The sequence below is a fragment of the Amphibalanus amphitrite genome, unplaced genomic scaffold (genome assembly GCF_019059575.1).
Source record: "Amphibalanus amphitrite isolate SeventyFive unplaced genomic scaffold, NRLGWU_Aamphi_draft 000013F_arrow, whole genome shotgun sequence".
Lineage (NCBI taxonomy): Eukaryota > Metazoa > Arthropoda > Thecostraca > Balanomorpha > Balanidae > Amphibalanus > Amphibalanus amphitrite.
The window spans coordinates 1668278-1692757 of NW_024881509.1; the positions used below are offsets into that span (position 1 = coordinate 1668278).

At 51.8% G+C, this 24480-nt stretch overlaps 1 protein-coding gene and 1 long non-coding RNA gene across 4 annotated transcripts in view; one reads left to right on the forward strand and one right to left on the reverse strand.

The window, feature by feature from the left end:
• The window catches only part of LOC122383748 (dedicator of cytokinesis protein 7-like), a 649924-nt gene that overhangs the window by 447207 nt on the left and 178237 nt on the right, over positions 1-24480 (forward strand). For all 3 annotated transcript variants that reach the window (XR_006256886.1, XR_006256885.1, XM_043370493.1), the window contains exons 29-31: positions 4350-4508; positions 6667-6843; positions 19059-19209. Coding sequence is in view for 1 of the 3 variants with exons in the window: in XM_043370493.1 (XP_043226428.1) it covers positions 4350-4508; positions 6667-6843; positions 19059-19209 (487 nt within the window). In the remaining 2 variants the exon portion in view is untranslated. The remainder of the gene's footprint in view (positions 1-4349; positions 4509-6666; positions 6844-19058; positions 19210-24480) is intronic.
• Positions 8656-18350, reverse strand: LOC122383806. The gene is made up of 2 exons (XR_006256899.1): positions 18039-18350; positions 8656-9557 (listed from the first exon to the last, which is right to left on the reverse strand). It is a non-coding gene; the product is annotated as an uncharacterized LOC122383806 (long non-coding RNA).

Genomic DNA, 24480 nt, shown 5'->3' on the forward strand with positions numbered 1-24480 from the left:
GATAGAAATATGACTTTTTCGGCACCTGTGGACGACGTTGTGAGACGATGCACCGGCTTACTAAGCGGACTTAGCCACAGTAGGCACGCGCTTCCACCGGATACGCTCGCTACCATTGTACAGGCACTCGTCGTCTCATCGGTGCGCTACTGTATTAGTGTATATGGTGTGTGCGGCACCACACAAATGGCGAGACTGCAGAAACTGCTCAACTTCGGCGCACTCGTTATTTCAGGCCGCCGCAAATACGACCACATCAGTGACGTGTTGAGAACGCTGAAGTGGCTGTCAGCAAAAAATCTGCACCTCTACCACTCTCTGACCATGTTAAAACAGATTTTGTCAGCTTGCCAGCCTGAAACCCTGTACAGTAGCCTCGTGACCCGGGGTAACATTCACCGCCGTGTGACCAGATAGGCTGACATGCTGGAGAGACCTGTAATACGGACGGAATCGGGACGCCGACGATTTCTGTTTTCTGCCGTCACGGGCTACAATGAATTGCCGCCGAGTTTCCACAACATGGGAACGCGAGAGTTCAGGCTAAAACTCCGCAAACATCTTCTGGCAAAACAACAAAACGAGTAGCGCGATGTACAAATGTGATGTGAGCTGAGTGTGTGTGCGTGAGTGTGTGTGTTAGTTGTGCAACTGAATCCCGATGTTCCGTTTTTATGACATGTCAATCATAATAGCCATGTGTTCATGGACCGATTGCACGATGTGAATACATACTACAAATTGAGTTCAAAAATTTGACGTCATCAATTTTGAACGTTAACTTGACCAAAAAGGAGGTATCGATCTGAAATTTGGTATGTATATAGAAGAGCGCAGGGACTATCACATATATTCCGTTTTTTCGAAATTCGGGAATTTTTTGGGATTTTTTGTTTTTTTCTAAAAACATCAATTTTTTGAATTTTTGGGGGTCAAAAACCCAAAATTTTGAAAATCCGAGATGACAATTTTGTAGTGCCGCCTTTTGTCTACATAACCATATAAAGAACTTTGAAATTGCTTGGTTACTAGATTTTGTGAGCGTTTTAAGATTTCATATTTTTTGCTCATTTTTGCTCGAACATGACCTCAGTTGGACCTCAATAACTCCTGACCTAAGGGGACCTAATACTTGAAATCTTGTGTGAAGGTGTCAAATTGATGCCCGGAAAGGAACTGAAAATTTGGCGTTTTCTTGCTAGTCAGGAAAAACCACAGGGGGCAAATTGCCCCCCCCCCCCCCCAGCGGGGCGAGGGCTAATATGCGTCTCCCACAGCCGACAATAAGGCGCAATCACACAGCTCAGTGTCACGATGGACCAAAATCAGACACGCAGAAGCGTGAAATGACCCTTATCAACTCGCAGACCCGGCGCTCTCGGCCCGCCTGACCGCCCACGGAAATAACGTTCGGCTCTCGTTCTACTAAACAAATATCATCATATTTGTTAGTTTAACTGTCCGCATCGCTATTAAAGTTATACAGGATACCTGTGAAGAAAAATCATTGTTCTGCTAGATTTACAACATGCTTAAATTTACATTTTTCTTATGCATGTTTTGTTCCATCCAGCTGCGCTCATTGCCCGCACAGGGGAAGTTAGCGGGGTTTCACTGTCAGAGACTGTACTGGTGACAGCTGCTCGGCCGCGCGACCGGTCAAAGGTTACCCTGCCCCACCGGGCGCTACCCCCACTCCACCCGAGCCGATGCCTGTGCAGCCTCTGACATTTCCGGCGCATAATAATAATACAATAATAATACATCTGAGCGCGGCCAAATGGGCATAATACTAAGCTGAATTGAGCAAGGTAGACATGAACAAATGCAAATTCATGCATGATGATGTGATTTAACGCCCCCCCCCCCTCCCCAGCAACTCGCGGGTTAAGTCTCTGTCCACCGTGCATCCCTCGACTGTTCGGCGCCCTTCTGGCCTCTCAGCGCCCCTGGACCACATAGCGTTTTCAATCACTCGGGCGCCTTTCTATGAGAATGGCGCCCCCTTTTCATGGTCTCGTGGCGCCCTCGTAACCGTCTGGCGCCCCTACGTCCCCACCAACTTACCATTGCTGACTGTGCGGCGCCCTTCTGACGTCTCTGCGCCCCTGGATCATAAAGCGTTTTTAATCACTTGGCGCCCTTCTGGGAGAATGGCGCCCTTGTCATGGTCTCACGGCGCCCTTGTAGCCTTCTGGCGCCCCTTCGTCCCCTAAGCGGCCTGGCGCCCCTACAGCTGAGCACCCACAATCATTTTGGGAAAATTACACCCCTGCCTCGTACTCAAATGTATCAAAACATCACGACGAATACATTACATACGCGCAACATGTACAAACACATCGATCGATGGCTCACAAAAGTTCAGTGGAGCAGTGGCCATGTGTCGATCTGGCCATTCAGAGAGGGCTGCTTATCTCGGATAGCCTGAGCCTCGGCTATCTTCCGGTCAGCTGCGTCTTTGCATCTGCGAAGAATGGTGACAGATAGCCGAGGCTCTGACTCATTCGGATGGCTCTCCCTCATATGTTCTCCAAAGGGAGTCTGCCTCGTGCGATTGGTGCCGTCTCTAAAATGCTCATCGAACCTGTATCTGACACAGCGCTTTGTTTCTCCAATGTATGTCTGAGGAGGCCCGTCGGCAGCTGCGCACATCATACATGTGATCTTATAGACGACATTTTTCGCTGTGCATCGCCCATGTAGTCCATTGTTACACGTACGGCAGAACTGTTTCCCTGCGCGACAGGGTGGGGGCTCTAAAGCCGGATGTACAGTCCACAGCAGAAGTAATGTGCGGTTTCAGTCATGGGTATGTTCTGCTTCTGAAGCTTAGGAACGATTAGCCAGACTACAATGAAACTTTGAATGTAGCTTATATGTATCGTCACCCTTGCAGCTGCAACTTTAGCTATTGACATCTTCTTTTCGATCACTCCGCATTAAACAATCGCCAGTCAAAGCCAACCGTTGAGATTGGTAAAACCCTACATTACTTTAGCGGTGGGCTGTACCAGGCATTTGGCGAGGGTGTTGCCATTTTTCCACGATGCTGTTAAGCTGGGATTAACAGATTTTATGTTCTCAGAACATGTCTGGCCGGAATCGCGATTCGGCGTATGTCGGTTTACATTATCCGCGCGTTTGCAGTCTTTTTGTGGTTTCAAACGTTCAACCATGTGAAATGATGTTGGTCCCATGCATTATGCTGGGTGTCAAGGTCACCTGAAAGTCAGGTCAGGTCATTGACCTTTGGTGACCTCGGTTCACTTTTTCGAGTTTTACATGTTTCTAGGCTAGTTTTTCGGAGCTGATTTCGAATTTAGCAACCATTTAAGCATTTACGAAGTAGTTTTGGTGCCTTCATATCATGTTACGAGGCTGTGAGTAGCGGTTGACACCTACTATGAATACCCGGCAAAACCCTTGCTGGTTGACCTGACCTGACCTGGCCCGACCTGGCCTAAATGCATGAAGACATCGTCTGTGATCAAAACTAACATGATATTCGTGATCAGCACCCCGAAAAGCCCCTAAGCAACCTCACTTTACGATGTTTTAACAGGTTCCAATTTTCCCGACTTTTGGGTAATTGACCTGACCTGGAAGGTCAACCAATGACCTAGGATTTTAAAATTGGGTATCATCGGCTTCCTGTCATCACGGGCAGCACGCTCGTTTTTCTGCGAAGCTCTAGCTTGATCAGGGGCCAAACGGCAAGGGGGAATGGAAGTGCTCCGTTTTGCCACGTTTATGCAACATTTCATGCAGTTCCTGCACATTGCGAAAGCTTATAACATGGGAAACGTCATGCATTCACGTTCTTTAATGAATTCGCTACAGTTTGGTGTGTAATTCGTAGGCGTAGGTCTCCTAGATCCCAGGCTATAAGGGTTGAAAGGTTGTGAGAGGCTAGAACCCCTGAAACGCCCACTGTGCGCCGGCCGCCGCGCCGCCGCTCTGGCAGGGTATTTGACTTTGTACCCCTGTTGTTAGAAAAGTTGCGGACCGATTTACTTGATTCTTGCATGACAAGATCCGCCATTCAATTCTTAGCAAGTACCGAAAATTTGACGTGAATTGCACGATCCGTCGCCCATATTGCGGTACTGCCATCTATTGGCAAGGCTGGAGAAGTAAAGCCATGCGGCTATTTCCACTTCAGACACACCATGGATATCAAAATTCCGAGATATGCAATCGAATGCGAGAGGTAAGGTGTTTTTTTCGCGATTTTTTTTTTTCGGTCGACCTGTCGTGGAACGCCCCAGTTAGTTATGCATTGTCTTGTCGCCTGACTGTTGTGTGCTGCGCCGCCGTCCGACGGACGCTGCCGCCGCCGTTCGCAGAACTTTGCCCGTGTCAAGATGCAGGTGACCATGTCGCTCAGCTCGCTGGTCGGCACCAGTCACAACTTCAGCGAGGGCTTCCTGCGCCGCTCTCTGAAAACCATCCTCGAGTACGCCGAGAGCGACCTCGAGCTGGCCGAGACTACCTTCCCCGGACAGGTGGGCTGTCTGTGACGGGTACCGTGTAACTGTTCGGGCTGTCTGTGACGAGTGTCGTGTAACTGTTGGGGCTGTCTGTGACGGGTGTCATGTAACTGCTGGGGCTGTCTGTGACAGGTGCCGTGACGCCGTCCGGGCTGTCTGTGACGGGTGCCGTGACGCCGTCCGGGCTGTCTGTGACCGGTTGCCGTGATGCCGTTCGGGCTGTTGACAGGTGTCGTGTAACTGTTGGGGCTGTCTGTGACGGGTGCCGTGTAACTGCTGGGGCTGTCTGTGACGGGTGCCGTGTAACTGTTCGGGCTGTCTGTGACGGGTGCCGTGTAACTGCTGGGGCTGTCTGTGACGGGTGTCGTGACGCCGTCCGGGCTGTCTGTGACGGGTGTCGTGACGCCGTCCGGGCTGTCTGTGACGGGTGTCGTGACGCCGTCCGGGCTGTCTGTGACGGGTGTCGTGACGCCGTCCGGGCTGTCTGTGACGGGTGCCGTGTAACTGTTGGGGCTGTCTGTGACGGGTGTCGTGACGCCGTCCGGGCTGTCTGTGACGGGTGTCGTGACGCCGTCCGGGCTGTCTGTGACGGGTGTCGTGTAACTGTTGGGGCTGTCTGTGACGGGTGCCGTGTAACTGTTGGGGCTGTCTGTGACGGGTGTCGTGACGCCGTCCGGGCTGTCTGTGACGGGTGTCGTGACGCCGTCCGGGCTGTCTGTGACGGGTGTCGTGACGCCGTCCGGGCTGTCTGTGACGGGTGTCGTGACGCCGTCCGGGCTGTCTGTGACGGGTGCCGTGTAACTGTTGGGGCTGTCTGTGACGGGTGTCGTGACGCCGTCCGGGCTGTCTGTGACGGGTGTCGTGACGCCGTCCGGGCTGTCTGTGACGGGTGTCGTGTAACTGTTGGGGCTGTCTGTGACGGGTGTCGTGTAACTGTTGGGGCTGTCTGTGACGGGTGCCGTGTAACTGTTCGGGCTGTCTGTGACGGGTGCCGTGTAACTGTTGGGGCTGTCTGTGACGGGTACCGTGTAACTGTTCGGGCTGTCTGTGACGGGTGCCGTGTAACTGTTGGGGCTCTCTGTGACGGGTGTCGTGTAACTGTTGGGGCTGTCTGTGACGGGTGTCGTGTAACTGTTGGGGCTGTCTGTGACGGGTGCCGTGTAACTGTTGGGGCTCTCTGTGACGGGTGTCGTGTAACTGTTGGGGCTGTCTGTGACGGGTGTCGTGTAACTGTTGGGGCTGTCTGTGACGGGTGCCGTGTAACTGTTGGGGCTGTCTGTGACGGGTGCCGTGTAACTGTTGGGGCTGTCTGTGACGGGTGTCGTGACGCCGTCCGGGCTGTCTGTGACGGGTGTCGTGACGCCGTCCGGGCTGTCTGTGACGGGTGCCGTGACGCCGTCCGGGCTGTCTGTGACGGGTGTCGTGTAACTGTTGGGGCTGTCTGTGACGGGTGTCGTGTAACTGCTGGGGCTGTCTGTGACGGGTGTCGTGTAACTGTTGGGGCTGTCTGTGACGGGTGCCGTGTAACTGTTGGGGCTGTCTGTGACGGGTGTCGTGTAACTGTTGGGGCTGTCTGTGACGGGTGTCGTGTAACTGCTGGGGCTGTCTGTGACGGGTGTCGTGTAACTGTTGGGGCTGTCTGTGACGGGTGCCGTGTAACTGTTGGGGCTGTCTGTGACGGGTGTCGTGACGCCGTCCGGGCTGTCTGTGACGGGTGTCGTGACGCCGTCCGGGCTGTCTGTGACGGGTGCCGTGACGCCGTCCGGGCTGTCTGTGACGGGTGTCGTGTAACTGTTGGGGCTGTCTGTGACGGGTGCCGTGTAACTGTTGGGGCTCTCTGTGACGGGTGTCGTGTAACTGTTGGGGCTGTCTGTGACGGGTGTCGTGTAACTGTTGGGGCTGTCTGTGACGGGTGCCGTGTAACTGTTGGGGCTGTCTGTGACGGGTGTCGTGTAACTGTTGGGGCTGTCTGTGACGGGTGTCGTGTAACTGTTGGGGCTGTCTGTGACGGGTGCCGTGTAACTGTTGGGGCTGTCTGTGACGGGTGTCGTGTAACTGTTGGGGCTGTCTGTGACGGGCGTCGTGTAACTGTTGGGGCTGTCTGTGACGGGTGTCGTGTAACTGTTGGGGCTGTCTGTGACGGGTGTCGTGACGCCGTCCGGGCTGTTGACAGGTGTCGGACCTGGTGTTCAACCTGCACATGATCCTCTCAGACACAGTAAAAATGAAGGAGTTCCAAGAGGATCACGAGATGCTGCTTGACCTGATGTATCGCATCGCCAAGGGCTACCAGAACTCGCCGGACCTGCGGCTCACCTGGCTCGACAACATGGCCAAGAAACACACAGAGGTTGGTTAGGGCTGTCATCCAGGGGTGGGTTACGGCTGTCACCCAGGGGTGGTTTAGGGCTGTCACCCAGAGGTGGAAGGGGGAGTGCTGTTACACAGAGGTGGAAGGGGAGGGCTGTCACCCAGAGGTGGAAGGGGGAGGGCTGTCACACGGAGGTGGGAGGGGGAAGGCTGTTACACGGAGGTGGGAGGGGGAGGGCTGTCACCCAGAGGTGGGAGGGGAGGGCTGTCACCCAGAGGTGGGAGGGGGAGGGCTGTTACACGGAGGTGGGAGGGTGAGGCCTGTTACACGGAGGTGGGATGGTGAGGCCTGTGTGGGCCGGCCATTTCGGCCGCCCTCGTCGGAGCCGTGGTCCGCTGGTAGTGTTGGCGGTACAGTCAGTAGAGGAGAAGTGAGAGAGTGTATTTACGAAAGACATGGTTTTATGGTGGGTGTCGGGACGCAAGCACGTGACCGGACGGGCAGCCGGCCAGCGAGCCGGCGGTCCCGTGTCGCTATGCGCCCCAGACACCCAGACAGAGACAAAAATGGGGTCAGACATTTGGGGCCTCCATCGGGAGTGGGAGGCATGATTTCCTTCTCCATATATCTTTCTTCCCCCAACAAGCCGACAAAAGGAGGCGACCAACAGGGTTGGGCAGATAAATTGGGACAAAATACATATTTGCATTCAAAACGCCGTAGCTTAGAAATTTGTAAACATAGGCATTTCAAATTTGGATCACATATTGTTACACCAATTTTACACATTTATCACCAAATATGGTCACCGTGGTCCACCTGCATCAGTCCTTATCGGTGCCTGGACTAGCCGCACGCGCGGCGAGATCTCCCGTCTGAAATGGCTCGTAATTGTAGCCAACTGGCACTGCTGAGGCTCACCGCGGTCACATGGGTACGTTCATTAGACTCACCCGCAAAAACGCCCCAGCAACCAGAACTTGTGTGGGCTTAGGATTGATGAGGAAGGGGGCATTTTCCCTTGGGTACAGTTTGCGGGATCCTCCGTTTCAGGAGATTTTGTATTTAATTTACTGTATGCCGGGGAGCTGACTCCTCGAAGACCATCACTCCATGCAGGATGTTGCCTTCTACCATCTTGTTGATTCGAACTGCCGGAATAATGGTTGGGTAGCCTGTAATGGCGAGCCCCCTCCCGATTCCGTAAAATGAGGGGGCCCCACGTGACCGTCAGAAGTCACCGATTGGAATGCCATCACCGATGTCTGCTGCATGCTTTTTGGAACTAAGATCACGCCTTCTGGGCTGGTTGCGATGTTACACATGGTGTTTGCGGTTGTTCATATGTTCGGTTATGGGGATACCATCGTCGAAAAAGACCTGCACGTGCTTGCTCGCTTCTCCAAGCCCTTCAAGAGGAAACAGTCTTTTTAACGTCAAAGCTGCTTCAACATCTATGTTAACAGGTTGATATGCATCAATGCATAAGAGTACATGTTTGAGGTGCTGGTATATAGTTTTCTCATGGCGCGGCTACCTTCGTTGTAAGCTCGCGCCACTGTTTTCGCGAGGATCCTCTGATTTAACTGAATTTTGCCTTTTAGCCCCCCTGGAAAACCGGGGGAGCGGCCGGTGTCAATGCAATAGGTATGTAAGGATGAGTCAATATCATCTCTTCCTCCAACGTTTACGTCTGTTCGATACACACTACTTTCAGCCATTTGATGGAGCATAATTAGAGTATTGGCATGCATGTGCGCGCGGACTAAGTTGATAGTGGCTTGCTTAAGCCCACGTTCTGTGACCAGCCGGCTCAAAATTACAACGCAACCTGCGTAATATGGAAAAGTATTCATTAGCCTTTATTTACATATGTTCAAAAATTATCTTTATCACTAAAAAACTAGTCGTTTTAGAGGAAGTTAAAATTTGTCCCAATTTATCTGCCCAACCCTGTAAGCAATCACGATCCTTAACTGCATAGATCCACGTTTGACACCGCGCATGGAACGCCGGGTACGACTGCTGATGTCGCCGCTACTCGCTGCTGCTGTTGTAACTGCTCTCCGATTTGGTTGTTTCGTCATTGTAGTCGTCACTGTTATCGTCAGCGCGATGTTATGCCGTTGTTGATGCGTGGGACCAGCCACACCTCTGTTTCTTGGGTGCTGACGTCTGAGCTGGTTGTGAAGGGGCAGCGACCATGGTGCGCCGTGACGGTAAGGCCTTTACCGTTCACGGGGCGTTGGCTGCCGCCGCACAGCATGCAGATTCCAAAAGACGTCAGCATACCAGAACTTGGTGTTGTTAGCGAGGGTGCTGGTAGCCTGTTGTTCATCGACAACGGCGGGCGACGAGTTGTGCTCAGCCATGGTAATGGCGGCTGGCACGGGCGACGAGAGTGACGGACGAACGGACGGAGAACAGCGAAGCACGATGAGCAGATGAAGATAGTAGCGACGGCAGGCTGCCATGTGGGTCAGCCAGGCGTTGGCTTTGGACCTAGGCCACCTGCTGGTTGTAGTTGCAGCCGTTGCAGTCGGTGATGGCGTCCGCAGTTGCAGTGTGCGAGATGTGTGGACCAGATGCAGAGCGACTGAGACAGTCAGATGGGTTGGCGATGAGCATCCAGTCCCATCATGACTATGGTCAGCCAGCTTTTTCAGACCGTGATGCGTATCGGCGTTTCTCCGTGGTCGATGCTCGGGGAGTCAGATAGTGGCCACTCCCAGATGGGTAACAGAACTCAAGGACTGCGAAAGAAAAAGAGTCGGATCAAAATATGCCAAACATGAAACAATGCCCCATACAACATACATCATACAACAACTTGCAGTCATTAAAGGAATTAATGTCAAATGAATTAATGAGTCCAAAATTCAGCCAGTTTTGGAATGTGTCTGCGATAATAGTTCGCAAACCGAAGAAAAATACGAATATCTTTCGCTGTTTCTGGTATCAGTCGGGGAAACTGTGGTCAAATCTTCCATTTTTAGAAGCCTTCCATTATTGGAAGCAGGGATGCGGAGCCGTGGAAATTTCAGACGGCTCCGGCTCCGGCTCCGGCTCCGGAGATAAAAATCGGCTCCGGCTCCGGCTCTGGGTGAAATGTCATGGCGGCTCCGGCTCCGGCTCCGGCTCCGAGTAAAATGATCCGGCTCCGGTAAAATGACCCTATCCGAACTACCTACGTTGCACCTCGATGGCCAGATTCTAATAAAAAAGAATCGATCAGAGCACCTTGGAGTGATCCTAGACTGCAAGTTTTCTGGCACACCTCACACAGAAATGCGCATAAAACGGGGAAGAGCCGCTTTTATGGCCTCTCCACGACTGGAATATTGTCCAGACGTCTATCGCCAAAGGACAAGATTTTCTTGTGGAAAGCGGTAGTGGTACCAGCCCTTGTATTTGGCTGCGATGTAGCACCTCTGAGCCCAACTGATGTCATTCGACTAGAAGCATTGCAATCTTCGTGTCTGAAAGCTGCCCTGGGATTACCACGTTTTGCCCACCATACGCTGCTTTTGGAGGCTGCTGACGTCCCTCAAGTTCACGAGGTTTTACGCAGTCGGACGCTGAAGACATTCTATTCAGCGATGAATAGCTCGGATCGCCTGGTCAGCGGTCTACTCTCTGTCGCTGTTCTCGGGTGTAACTCCACAGCACTTCCCGGATCTTTCGCACAAATTGTATTCCAGATGTGTGGAACCGGGTTAAATGAGATAATGGATATTGTTGCCGGACATATCGATCCAGACATCATCACTGCACCGCGACCCGAAAATGGTCTCAGAGACTCCCTAGCAGGCCTTTTGAGCTCCACATGTGAGATGTCGCGGAAGCTATTGCGTTTGCTTACTGTGAATACCTGAGCTGTATGAGTATGAAAGCATGTTTGTCGCTGATATGTGACGCCTTATAAACATTATTATTATTATTATTATTAAATCATTGTTTCCTGTTCTACTGTTATCTATGTTTTTATTATTATTACATATACGTATTGATATAAATGGGAAAGGCAATGGGAACGTGTTGTTTTTATATTAAAATTGGTTATACATGTGTTTCGGGAATAATCCCTTGATCACACCATATAAAAGTAGCTATATGCAAATTTCGACCTCGATTGTATTTGGATATAGCGACTTTTATATGGTGTGATCAAGGGATTATTCCCGAAACACATGTGTAACCAATTTTGATATAAAAACAACACGTTCCCATTGCCTTTCCCATTTATATTATTTATGTTTCCTCTTAAGAAAAGGAGCCGGAGTCGTCCCCTTTTTTGACGACTCCGGCTCCGGCTCCGGCTCCGGGCTATATTGTTTCACGGCTCCGGCTCCGGCTCCGGCTCCGGCTCCGGCTCCGGCTCCGGCTCCGCATCCCTGATTGGAAGGATTTTCCATAGATGGGTACGCATCTTCCAAAAATGGGTACGATGACGACGTCATCGTACCCAAATATAGAAAATGTTGCGCATATGTTGGAACTTACTGATTTCCGCCAACATGAGACAAATGCGACTATCAGGGATGCGGAGCCGTGGAAATTTCAGACGGCTCCGGCTCCGGCTCCGGCTCCGGAGAAAAAAATCGGCTCCGGCTCCGGCTCCGGCTCCGGGTGAAATGTTATGGCGGCTCCGGCTCCGGCTCCGGCTCCGAGTAAAATGGTCCGGCTCCGGCGGCTCCGGCTCCGGCGGCTCCGGCTCCGGCGGCTCCGGCTCCGACTCAGTACATCCCCTACGCTGAATCAATTAAATACGGGTGGAAGGAAAATTGGATTGGTTATACGCGTTACTCTTTGCCATGACCGGCTCACCGCGTCCCCGCGCAAACGCACCTCGGAGAGAACTGGCAGAACAAAGGGCTAGGAAGCGATGGCATTGGAAACGCAGTCGCCGCGAATCGGAGTTCAGTGAACCATCGTAAGCTGACACCCGTCTCGGCTGCATTGGGGGGTGAGGGGTGGGGGGGGGGGGGTGTGGGATGAGACGATGCTGGGAGTCGCAGTCCACTGCACTGGTTTGAAAACAATGGCCGTCACCTGATGGCTGGTCCTCATGTTCTGGGGATGCAGTAGACGTGGGGGGGGGGGGGGAGGGAAGAGCAAACAGGAAGTTGTTTGCGTACTGTGGGATACTGGGGATATTCGGATTTTTTCATTCACTTGATGGCCCATGACGTAAGTACCATATGTTTTACTGCCTTGTACTGTCAAACCGAACTAGGTCAATTATTTTTTTTCCTCTTCAAAAAATAAAAAGGAGCCGGAGTCGCCCCCTTTTTTGGCGGCTCCGGCTCCGGCTCCGGCTCCGGGCTATATTGTTTCACGGCTCCGGCTCCGGCTCCGGCTCCGGGCAAAATATGCCGGCTCCGGCGGCTCCGGCTCCGACTCCGGCTCCGGCTCCGCATCCCTGGCGACTATCGCCCCTGGTCGCTTTCAATTCGCCATAGTGAAGTGTACATAATCTAGCGTGGATGTCTTAATCCTAGCGTGGATGTAATTTTTGCAATTTTTCAAAGTAATGAGTCGTGGAAAATTGACAAAAAGTTACCGACATACAATGGTTTTATAGTACTTTATCAAACATTTTGTAAGCATAAAGCATCAAAAACGAAAAGTAAATATCCCTAAAAGTACTTTAGTGATGGGCCATGCTAGTTTCATATCGCCGGCTTTGTTTATAGTGCGGAATTGTCGGGACGGAGTGCGGGGGTTCCGGGAGGGTAGTGGCGAGTAAAACATGTATTTGTTGCTGTTTTCTGCATTTATTAGCATATTGCGTGGCTGATTTCAAGTTTTTAAGGCTTTTGCAAAACATTTGGGTGGAGGTGTCGTCATTTTTCAATGTTTCCCCGGAATATGGGACGAATTAAATAGGCGTTGGTGCACTGTTTTTCGTCTTACTTTCTATCGAAGGAGCATGAATCTTAAATTTATATGAGGGATAGTAAATTTAATTTAAACCATTTTTTGTCAGGACTATAGCTGTGTTCCTCCTGGTTGGTTATTGACCAGTTGTTTTCTCTTCTGAATTTCTATGTGTCCTCTAGAAGTAGAAGAAGAGAGCAGTGCACCAGGGCACCATGCTATTATATCACTATGTACGCTGACATAGCATGCCTGTATTACCAACACTAGCACTGCTGCTTCTCCTTATATCAATGATTCTAAATGGCAAAATCAGCTATTAATGTTACACATTTAAAAAGGCCGTAACTTAAATCAAAGGATGGGAATCACAGTTGGGAACACTGAGATTAGGCCTTCCAATTTTGGAAGCCTTCCATTTTTGGAAAATGCATACCCATTTATGGAAGGTCCTTCCAAAAATGAAGGGCTTCCAAAACTGGAAGATTTGACCACAGTTTCCCCCACTGGTATAGGAAAATCTTGTACCGCTTGTAATTTGGATGCATCTGGACGAATTCCATGTTTGTCAAGTATGAAACCCAGATACTTTACCTGAGATTTCATAAATTCACACTTTTTGGGGTTGATCACAAGATGAATTTCTTCTAAACGAGAACATGTATCGTCGAGTTTTTCTAAATGCTCGTCGTAGGTATGTTTTGCTACCGATAAGAATATTGTCAACATATAAAAATGCATCTTTGCCTTGTAGACTACTGAGTGCAATTTGCAACCCTCTGTTGAGAACGGAGGAACTTGAACGAAGACCCATTGGTTTATCGTTCATATGATATTTGTCGTCATCATTTGCAAAATCCGTAGAATGACTTGAAGATTCATTCAAAGAAATTTGGTGGAATGAACTAAGCAAATCCAAGGTGGAGAAAACATAGACCCGGGAACAGGGGGGCAGTGGGGGCGCTTGCCCCTCCAACTCGAGAGTCGAGGGGGCGGCGCCCCCTCAACATTGAGGCAGCGTGGAAGGATCTTTCCTCCCTTTTCCGGACTTCTTTCCTTCTTGTTTCCTTTATACATCTAAACATCAACACACGGCATTTTCCTAGCCATCTGAATGGTTTCTGCTGATACAGTACAGTATCGATTTGACAACATCTGCTATTATCATCCCGCTTTGGTTAAGGCCTGGCCTTGGCCATAAGTTTGGCAGGCCAGATGTTATACTGGACCATTTTGAGTCAATTTTGAGAAATACATAACGTACAACGGTGGTAAAATCGTTGCTATAGGTATAACATAGTTTACCCGCTCCGGGTGTGAGGGAAGGGTGTGAGGCAATGAGTGCACCGACGTGGCGCCCTCGGAAGGCCGGTATTAGAAAGCTCAGCGACACTGAGGGCTTGTGTGTTGCCTTCGGTTATCGGTAGCACCCTCAGAATCACCGGCGTAGGGCCCTCGGAGCCGCCGGCAAGGGGCCTTTAGAGGCACTGGTGTGGGGGGCCGCCATGCAGGTGCCGGTGTGGGCGCTCAGAGGTGCTAGTGTGATTCTCTCAGAGGCGCCGGTGAGGGTCCTTATAGGCGTTGCTGTAGGCCTTCATAGACGCTGGTGTGGAGCCGTTGCAGACGGATGTGGGGTCTTTAGAGCTGCTGACGCGAACCCTCTACAAGCCGGCAGGGGGTTCTCAGTGACCGGCAAGGGGCCCTTAGGCCGGCAGAAGAAGTGTTGTGGAGTCCTTAGAGACCAGCATGGTACTGTCAGACGCCGGTGGGGCCGCCAGGGCTCAGATTCACCAGTGTGGGGCCCTCAAAAGTCACCAGTGGGTGGCCTTTAGATGCGCAGGTGTTGACTGTTGGGTCCTCAGAGCCGCCGATATAGGGCTTTAATAGGCACTGGTGTAGGCACTCAGAGTTGAGGGTGTGAAACCCTCAGAGACACCGGTGTGGGCCCTCATAGGCACCGATGAGGGCCCCCACAGTTGCCGTTATGGGGCCCTCAGAAAAATAAGTGTGACCATCACAGGCGGGAAATGCCACTGGAACTGGCCCCTCATAGGTCGGTAAGAACTCTCAGAGGCCAGTAACGGGCCTTTGGAGACCACTGAGGGGCCCTTAAAATCTGCAAGAGGCCCTCAGAAGCCAGCGTGGGGCCCTTATGGAAATCTTAGTGTGGTTATCTAGGGCCCATGAGGTGCTCTAACGAGCCCAATGGGGCCCTTCCGAGTCGAAAAATGGCCATCGTTAACCCTCAGCGGTCAAATGGCGCCGCAATGCCTCTCGGACCCGAGGGTCCCTTTGAACCCGATGGGGGGGGGGGGGTTACGTGTCCCCTTAGACCCCTAGCTACGCCACTGCTTCAGATGCATCATGTCAGGTATTTTAGGCTCGCCCCCCCCCCCCCCCAACTTGAAAATCGTTCCCGGGCCCCTGGGAGAAAACTTCACAATCAGAAAGTTGATCTTTGACCTGTGATGTAAATGAACGAGAAAACTTGTCATCCTTGATGTTGGAGTTGAGAAGTCGCAAATCTGATACGAGGCGATATTGACCATTTGATTTCTTTATAAGAATGATTGGAGAGTTATATGGTGAAACTAATGGTTTGATAACTTTGGATGTTACCATGCGTTTTATATCTTCCTTAGTTATCTCCCGATGAGCAAATGGGAGACTTGTTCGTTGATACTTGATCAGCCGGAGTGTGGTCTGTGAATCCATTGTGATTTTTGTAAACATCTGTCTGTTGCATGTCAGAAATATCGTTTCCGAAGACATGTCTATGTTTGTCTAAGAGTTCACGAAGTTTAAAACGAAAGTGTACTGGGTTGTGTTTCAAATCAATGTCACTGACAGACCTGTGCCCTGACGTCCTCGGAATAGAGGTCGTCGGTTTGTTTGTGTCTGTCATGCGTCCGTTGTCTGACGCAGCTAAGTCCGGCCCAGCGACCGTTTTTTTTTTTGTGCTGGCGAGACGCTGGCGGAATTTGGAACAGACGGCGCTGTTTGACAGTTGGTACTGACTGACCCATGGTACTGAGCAAGGTCAGCGTCCTGTCTGATGGGATGGGGTCGGTCTGTGACCTGACTGAAGGGGTACTTTTTGGTCGGATGGGCTTGTGGGATTCTCTGATTTTTTCTCAAAATGATTGGGTTACTTGAAGCATTAATCACGCGTACACTAGCGTGCCTGAATTTTCTAAGAAATTGATAGAACGGGCAACCTGAATGTCTCGCTTCGATCACAATGCGTTGAATTAGGTATGGAACATCATTTGGTTGTAGAAAACGTGGTAATTTAACGCGTACAAGGTTTTTGCTGTAACCAGAAATTTCTACTGTTTGTTTCACGAACAATGGATATGATTTTTTGTCATCAACAGTTAACCCGCGAGTTGCTGGGGGGGGGGGGGCGTTAAAGGCCCCCCCCTTTGGCTTTTTCGCCGGGCCATAGCATAAAAATGGCGCGCAAATTTTGGGGTCCCTGTAGGGAAGTAATTGAAGTTTATTGTGACAAAGTTTTAAAAAAATCGGTCGGAAAATTTTTGAGATATCGAGGTTTTAATGACGTCATGATTTCTGAGTTTTCGACCAAAAACGGCATATGTTCAAAAAATCATATAAAATCACAGAATAGACATACAGACATGCCGTAAACGCCATTAGACTGCCAATACCATGAACAATCAAATGGCTATCTTCGATTATTGATTATCGTTCCGCATTTTCCAAAATCTTGAACTGAATCTTGGCAATTTCTCGTGACCACTTCACGACCATTATACATGAATTTCTTAAATTAAACTTTTTGAGCCAAACACGTACACATATGATAAAATGAATGTCACCATCGTGTTCTACGCCCCAAATTACCCATAAAACATGTGTCACAGGCTGCGAATATCAGTTTTGATTTTTGGGGATATGTGCCTACCCGGTTGACCTGGCCTTGACCCTGACCTCTGCTTGACTGACCCCTACATGGAGCTGACACTCTTGTAGGCCTTATATGATGGATTGTGCACCGTTTTGACAGAGTTTATGACGAGAGGCGCCCATTGCGAAGTCCTGAAGTCAATGCTACTGAAAGCCCGATTTCAGGTGTTTGACCTGACCTTGACCCGACCTGTGACCTCAAAATTCAACTTTAAAGTACTCATTTGAAGCGTCTCGTCGCGTTCTTTCGTTTGCCGCCTCGTGTGTTTCGCTGCGCCTATTGGTTCTCGAGTTATCGGCTGGGGGCGTTTAACGCCCCCCCCCCCCCCAGCAAACGGTGGGTGGCGAAATACCCCAGCAACTGCCGGGTTAATGCATGTTTTTCTGCAGTTGTGAACATGTCTACCGTTTTATCAGGATAAACGATTTGATCGACACATTTTTCATTGTCCTTTGTTGATAAAAGAAAACGTACTCTTTTACGTCTTTTGGGACTCAGACGTTTTGAGCGTCTTTCGACTATCATTGGGAGAAATAATTAGTTTTAGAAAGTTCACTGAACGACTCGATGGATTGTAAAGCAATTTGTGAGCAATGATAAAATCGATTCCGAGAATGATATCGCATTTGAATGGCAAACTTTTTGCTGAAATGAACAATTTGTGTTGAACCATGAATGCTACCATGACCATGAAATGCTAATGTTCAGATTGACTTCACCTACAACGTCAATAGGATTTCCAGTAATATCAAGAATAAAGACACTGGGAGGTTCGTAAGCTACTTTTAAACCATATTTTTGCAGACATTTTTCTGAAACTAAAGAGACACTACTCCCACTATCATAAAGAGCTGAACAAGTTTGACCCGAAATTTTGACGTCACGTAAAACCAGGTGATGTGCTGAACGGTCCCTGTCATCTGAAGCAACGCTCACGCACTCACCTCCAAGTGCAGTGAGCGGAACCCGTTTGGGCTCTGAGAACGAAAGTTCCGACGCGGTGAAATGTTCCGGTGACAGCTCGAAAATTCATGGTGATAAGAATTTGAACAACAATGACTCCTTTCTTGACAACAATGATGCGAAGAGTGAAGTGATTTTGAGCGAACAGGTCGATAACTGTATTTTTGCTGACGAGATTGACGATCACGTCCTCGTCTCTGAGATTTTGATTGATTTTGATTTTGTTGAGCAATAAGCTCCTCTGCTACAGCTAATTCTAAATGGGCAATTCGCCTTAAAATATCGTTCATCTGGGCATTGTACTCAATACTAAAATTCCTGGTAGCATCTTCCATGGTTAGTATGTTAAATAATGAAAAAAGCACGGAGAAAAACGAATGGAACTAAATATCAAATCTCAAATCTCAAACATATAATATCAAACAAATAGCAAATAGAATTAATTTAAAAGAGAACTCACCTGAAGCCAAAAGTCCTTCACGGACAACCAACCACCACCGCTGGCACCAATTGTGGGCCGGCCATTTTGGCCGCCCTCGTCGGAGCCGTGGTCCGCTGGTAGTGTTGGCGGTACAGTCAGTAGAGGAGAAGTGAGAGAGTGTATTTACGAAAGACATGGTTTTATGGTGGGTGTCGGGACGCAAGCACGTGACCGGACGGGCAGCCGGCCAGCGAGCCGGCGGTCCCGTGTCGCTATGCGCCCCAGACACCCAGACAGAGACAAAAATGGGGTCAGACATTTGGGGCCTCCATCGGGAGTGGGAGGCATGATTTCCTTCTACACAGCTGTCACCCAGAGGTGGAAGGGGGAGTGCTGTTACACGGAGGTGGGAGGGGGAGGGCTGTTACACAGAGGTGGGAGGGGGAGGGCTGTTACACGGAGGTGGGAGGGGGAGGGCTGTTACACGGAGGTGGGAGGGGGAGGGCTGTCACACGGAGGTGGAAGGGGGAGGGCTGTTACACAGAGGTGGGAGGGGAAGGGCTGTCACACGGAGGTGGGAGGGGAAGGGCTGTCACCCAGAGGTGGGAGGGGAGGGCTGTTACACGGAGGTGGGAGGGGAAGGGCTGTTACACGGAGGTGGGAGTGGAGGGCTGTTACACGGAGGTGGGAGGGGGAGGGCTGTCACACGGAGGTGGGAGGGGGAGGGCTGTTACACGGAGGTGGGAGGGGGAGGGCTGTTACACGGAGGTGGGAGGGGGAGGGCTGCTACACGGAGGTGGGAGGGGAGGGCTGCTACACGGAGGTGGGAGGGGAGGGCTGCTACACGGAGGTGGGAGGGGGAGGGCTGTCACACGGAGGTGGGATGGGGAGGGCTGTCACACGGAGGTGGGAGGGGAGGGCTGGTACCCGGAGGTTTGAGAGCTGTCACACATGGTCAACTTTCTGGGGCGCCTCGCCCCAGACTCCCGTATAAGATAGCGCGGCGTTCTGATTGGGCGCCGTGCGGTGCTGTTGTGACCTTTGTGCGGCGTGTTTCAGCGCGGCCAGTTGGCCGAGGCCGGTATGTGCTACGTGCATAGCGCTGCGCTTGTCGCCGAGTACCTGAGTATGCTGGAGCCGAAAGCGTACCTGCCGCTCGGAGCGGCTGCCTTCGAGGACATCTCGCCTAACGTGCTGGAGGAGAGTGCAGGTGAGTGCCACCGGACAGCGCTGCTGCCACCGACCGTCGGACCGGGCTAGCTGTTTCTGTGGGTGACTTTAAAATAATGCTGTATTACCACTCCACTCCGATTGGGGCCTGGCTAGTTGCACTGTTTCGCAAAATTTATCGGCTGCTTGCCAGCTGAGAACAGGTGGCAATTCTGTGGAAGGAGGCAGGCTGCCTGTACATATGTAATTTTTCTAAATAGCCTTCCAAAGTGACCTGTCATGCCTATCTAAATTGTTTCCAATTGACCTTCTGAACTGATTTATCGTGCCTGTCTTAGTTGCTTGAGTAAAGTCGACTACAAAGTGATGTTCGCCCCCGACGGCCCAGCGTTTGACTGGAACGGTTGACTGCGCCGTCTCACACCCAGGTGCAGCGGCACAGTATATCCCCCTGGCATCAACGGTAGACTGCGCCGTCTCACACCCACGTGCAGCGGCACAGTATATCCTTCTGGCCTCAACGGTAGACTGCGCCGTCTCACACCCAGGTGCAGCGGCACAGTATATCCTTCTGGCCTCAACGGTAGACTGCGCCGTCTCACACCCACGTGCAGCGGCACAGTATATCCTTCTGGCCTGAAGGTAGACTGCGCCGTCTCACACCCACGTGCAGCGGCACAGTATATCCTTCTGGCCTCAACGGTAGACTGCGCCGCCTCACACCCAGGTGCAGCGGCACAGTATATCCTTCTGGCCTGAAGGTAGACTGCGCCGCATCACACCCAGGTGCAGCGGCACAGTATATCCTTCTGGCCTGAAGGTAGACTGCGCCGTCTCACACCCAGGTGCAGCGGCACAGTATATCCTTCTGGCCTCAACGGTAGACTGCGCCGTCTCACACCCACGTGCAGCGGCACAGTATATCCTTCTGGCCTGAAGGTAGACTGCGCCGTCTCACACCCAGGTGCAGCGGCACAGTATATCCTTCTGGCCTCAACGGTAGACTGCGCCGCCTCACACCCAGGTGCAGCGGCACAGTATATCCTTCTGGCATCAACGGTAGACTGCGCCGTCTCACACCCACGTGCAGCGGCACAGTATATCCTTCTGGCCTGAAGGTAGACTGCGCCGTCTCACACCCAGGTGCAGCGGCACAGTATATCCTTCTGGCCTCAACGGTAGACTGCGCCGTCTCACACCCACGTGCAGCGGCACAGTATATCCTTCTGGCCTCAACGGTAGACTGCGCCGTCTCACACCCAGGTGCAGCGGCACAGTATATCCTTCTGGCCTCAACGGTAGACTGCGCCGTCTCACACCCACGTGCAGCGGCACAGTATATCCTTCTGGCCTGAAGGTAGACTGCGCCGTCTCACACCCAGGTGCAGCGGCACAGTATATCCTTCTGGCCTCAACGGTAGACTGCGCCGTCTCACACCCACGTGCAGCGGCACAGTATATCCTTCTGGCCTCAACGGTAGACTGCGCCGTCTCACACCCAGGTGCAGCGGCACAGTATATCCTTCTGGCCTCAACGGTAGACTGCGCCGTCTCACACCCACGTGCAGCGGCACAGTATATCCTTCTGGCCTGAAGGTAGACTGCGCCGTCTCACACCCAGGTGCAGCGGCACAGTATATCCTTCTGGCCTCAACGGTAGACTGCGCCGCCTCACACCCAGGTGCAGCGGCACAGTATATCCTTCTGGCCTGAAGGTAGACTGCGCCGTCTCACACCCAGGTGCAGCGGCACAGTATATCCTTCTGGCCTCAACGGTAGACTGCGCCGTCTCACACCCACGTGCAGCGGCACAGTATATCCTTCTGGCCTGAAGGTAGACTGCGCCGTCTCACACCCAGGTGCAGCGGCACAGTATATCCTTCTGGCCTCAACGGTAGACTGCGCCGCCTCACACCCAGGTGCAGCGGCACAGTATATCCTTCTGGCATCAACGGTAGACTGCGCCGTCTCACACCCACGTGCAGCGGCACAGTATATCCTTCTGGCCTGAAGGTAGACTGCGCCGTCTCACACCCAGGTGCAGCGGCACAGTATATCCTTCTGGCCTCAACGGTAGACTGCGCCGTCTCACACCCAGGTGCAGCGGCACAGTATATCCCTCTGGCCTCAACGGTAGACTGCGCCGTCTCACACCCACGTGCAGCGGCACAGTATATCCTTCTGGCCTGAAGGTAGACTGCGCCGTCTCACACCCAGGTGCAGCGGCACAGTATATCCTTCTGGCCTCAACGGTAGACTGCGCCGTCTCACACCCAGGTGCAGCGGCACAGTATATCCCTCTGGCCTCAACGGTAGACTGCGCCGTCTCACACCCAGGTGCAGCGGCACAGTATATCCTTCTGGCCGGAAGGTAGACTGCGCCGTCTCACACCCAGGTGCAGCGGCACAGTATATCCCCCTGGCATCAACGGTAGACTGCGCCGTCTCACACCCACGTGCAGCGGCACAGTATATCCTTCTGGCCTGAAGGTAGACTGCGCCGTCTCACACCCAGGTGCAGCGGCACAGTATATCCTTCTGGCCTCAACGGTAGACTGCGCCGTCTCACACCCAGGTGCAGCGGCACAGTATATCCCTCTGGCCTCAACGGTAGACTGCGCCGTCCCACACCCAGGTGCAGCGGCACAGTATATCACTCTGGCATGAAGGTAGACTGCGCCGCCTCACACCCAGGTGCAGCGGCACAGTATATCCTTCTGGCCTGAAGGTAGACTGCGCCGCCTCACACCCAGGTGCAGCGGCACAGTATATCCTTCTGGCCTGAAGGTAGACTGCGCCGTCTCACACCCAGGTGCAGCGGCACAGTATATCCTTCTGGCCGGAAGGTAGACTGCGCCGTCTCACACCCAGGTGCAGCGGCACAGTATATCCTTCTGGCCTCAACGGTAGAGTGCGCCGCCTCACACCCAGGTGCAGCGGCACAGTATATCACTCTGGCCTGAAGGTAGACTGCGCCGTCTCACACCCAGGTGCAGCGGCACAGTATATCCTTCTGACCTGAAGGTAGACTGCGCCGTCTCACACCCAGGTGCAGCGGCACAGTATATCCTTCTGGCCGGAAGGTAGACTGCGCCGTCTCACACCCAGGTACAGCGGCACAGTATATCCTTCTGGCCGGAAGGTAGACTGCGCCGTCTCACACCCAGGTGCAGCGGCACAGTATATCCTTCTGGCCTGAAGGTAGACTGCGCCGTCTCACACCCAGGTGCAGCGGCACAGTATATCCTTCTGGCCTCAATGGTAGACTGCGCCGTCTCACACCCAGGTGCAGCGGCACAGTATATCCTTCTGGCCGGAAGGTAGACTGCGCCGTCTCACACCCAGGTGCAGCGGCACAGTATATCCTTCTGGCCTGAAGGTAGACTGCGCCGTCTCACACCCAGGTGCAGCGGCACAGTATATCCTTCTGGCCTGAAGGTAGACTGCGCCGCATCACACCCAGGTGCAGCGGCACAGTATATCCTTCTGGCCTGAAGGTAGACTGCGCCGCATCACACCCAGTCTCAGCGGCACCGTATATCTCTATGGCTTCACACTCGCTAGAGACGCGTTTGACCGGGTCAGGGACGCGCCGCGCTGGTCGCCTTACCGCTCACATATCTGTGGCTAGGGTGCCTGCTGCGAGTCGCTGGTCTATTTGTGTCGACTTGAGTATGATGCCTGTTAGTGGTCAAGATCGCATTTAACTCGGTGAGAAAATTCATAGCAATTTATAACTTTGATTTTCTCCCGGGTGGGAGGTGGGAGCGTGTTTGGCCACACTTGCCAATGTTTGTGTGTGTTATAAAAGTTAATACGACCTACGTGTAAAGACGGCCCACATCTCCGCAAATTTCACGGCCGTAGGTCAACGGACGCCGCCGCAATAAGCGCTACAAAGTACACGGCGTGGGCGGCGGGGTACTTTTTAGGATTTATAATATAGATAGATTGACTAGAGGTACAGGTTTACGCATAAGCGTAGGAACCATGGGTGCAAGGGTGCAGCTGCACCCACAATATTTCTCCAGTGGGTGCAGACAATGTATTCTGCACCCACAATAATCTGAACCAAAAACCCCTTTTCTCATCAACACTACTTTCCATGCAGCACGGCTAATTCAGGATATGTTGCCCACTATCCATCTTTACAAGCATTTGCTTTAGTGATGGTCTTCAAAACTTACATTTGTGCTGAAAAAAGGAAATGGAGCATGTGATTGAACACATACCGAGCCGATGACCCAATGTCAAAATTTTTAGCCCGATATCTTCGAAAATGGCTAAGTTGGCCGCTTTTACTTTTTGCGGTAGTCAATATTGACAATATTAACCCTCGAATGTGTGCGGCGTTTTCCAGCTTTTAATGTGTAGGGGGAGGGAGGGGGGGGGGGGGGGTATAGAGCTAGAGCTTCGCGGAAAAAACGAGGGTGTTGCCCGTGACGAGAGGAAGCCGATGATACCCAATTTTAAGGTCCTAGGTCATTGGTTGACCTTCCAGGTCAGGTCAATGTTCCAAAAGTCGGGAAAATCGGGACCTGCCTAGAACTGCGTAAAGTGAAGCTGTTATCGGGGTTTTCGGGGTACTGATCACGAATATCATGTTAGTTTTGATCACAGATGATTTCTTCATGCATTTAGGCCAGATCGGGTCAGGTCAGGTCAACCATTAGGCGTCCTACCGGCTATCCATAGCAGGTGTCAACTACCACTGACGGCGTCGTAGCATGCTACGAAGGCACTAAAACTACTTCGTAAACGTTCAAATTGATGCTAAATTCGAAATCAGCCCGAAAAACTACCCTAGACACATGTAATACTCGAAAAATTGAACCGAGGCCTTCAAAGGTTAATGACCTGACCTGACCTTCAGGTGACCTTCACACCCACCGTCATGCATGGGACGAACATCATTTCACATGTTTGGACGTCTACAATCACAAAAAGACTGGAAACGCGCAGATAATGTGAGCTGACATACGCCAAATCGCGGTTCCGGCCGAATATGGTCCCGAGAATCAGGTCACAGGTCAAAGGTCTTTTGGGTCTGGGTCATGAAATTTTCAGAGTAGGTGTAAAACTGATCAAATCGAGGGTACTTAAAGTTTCGTCGCGATCGGCCGCTTTTTGCGCGAGTTATTTGCGAAAAGCCATGGGGGGGGGGGGGGGCTCATCCGAACCCCCTACACATGCGAGGGAATTAATGCTTCCAAATGCACTTATCGGTCGGTACCTTTTCGACATGATGTACTACATACACCCCCCTCAAAGCTCGTAACGAGCCTTCCCTCGGGTGTCGCTCCCTAACCCC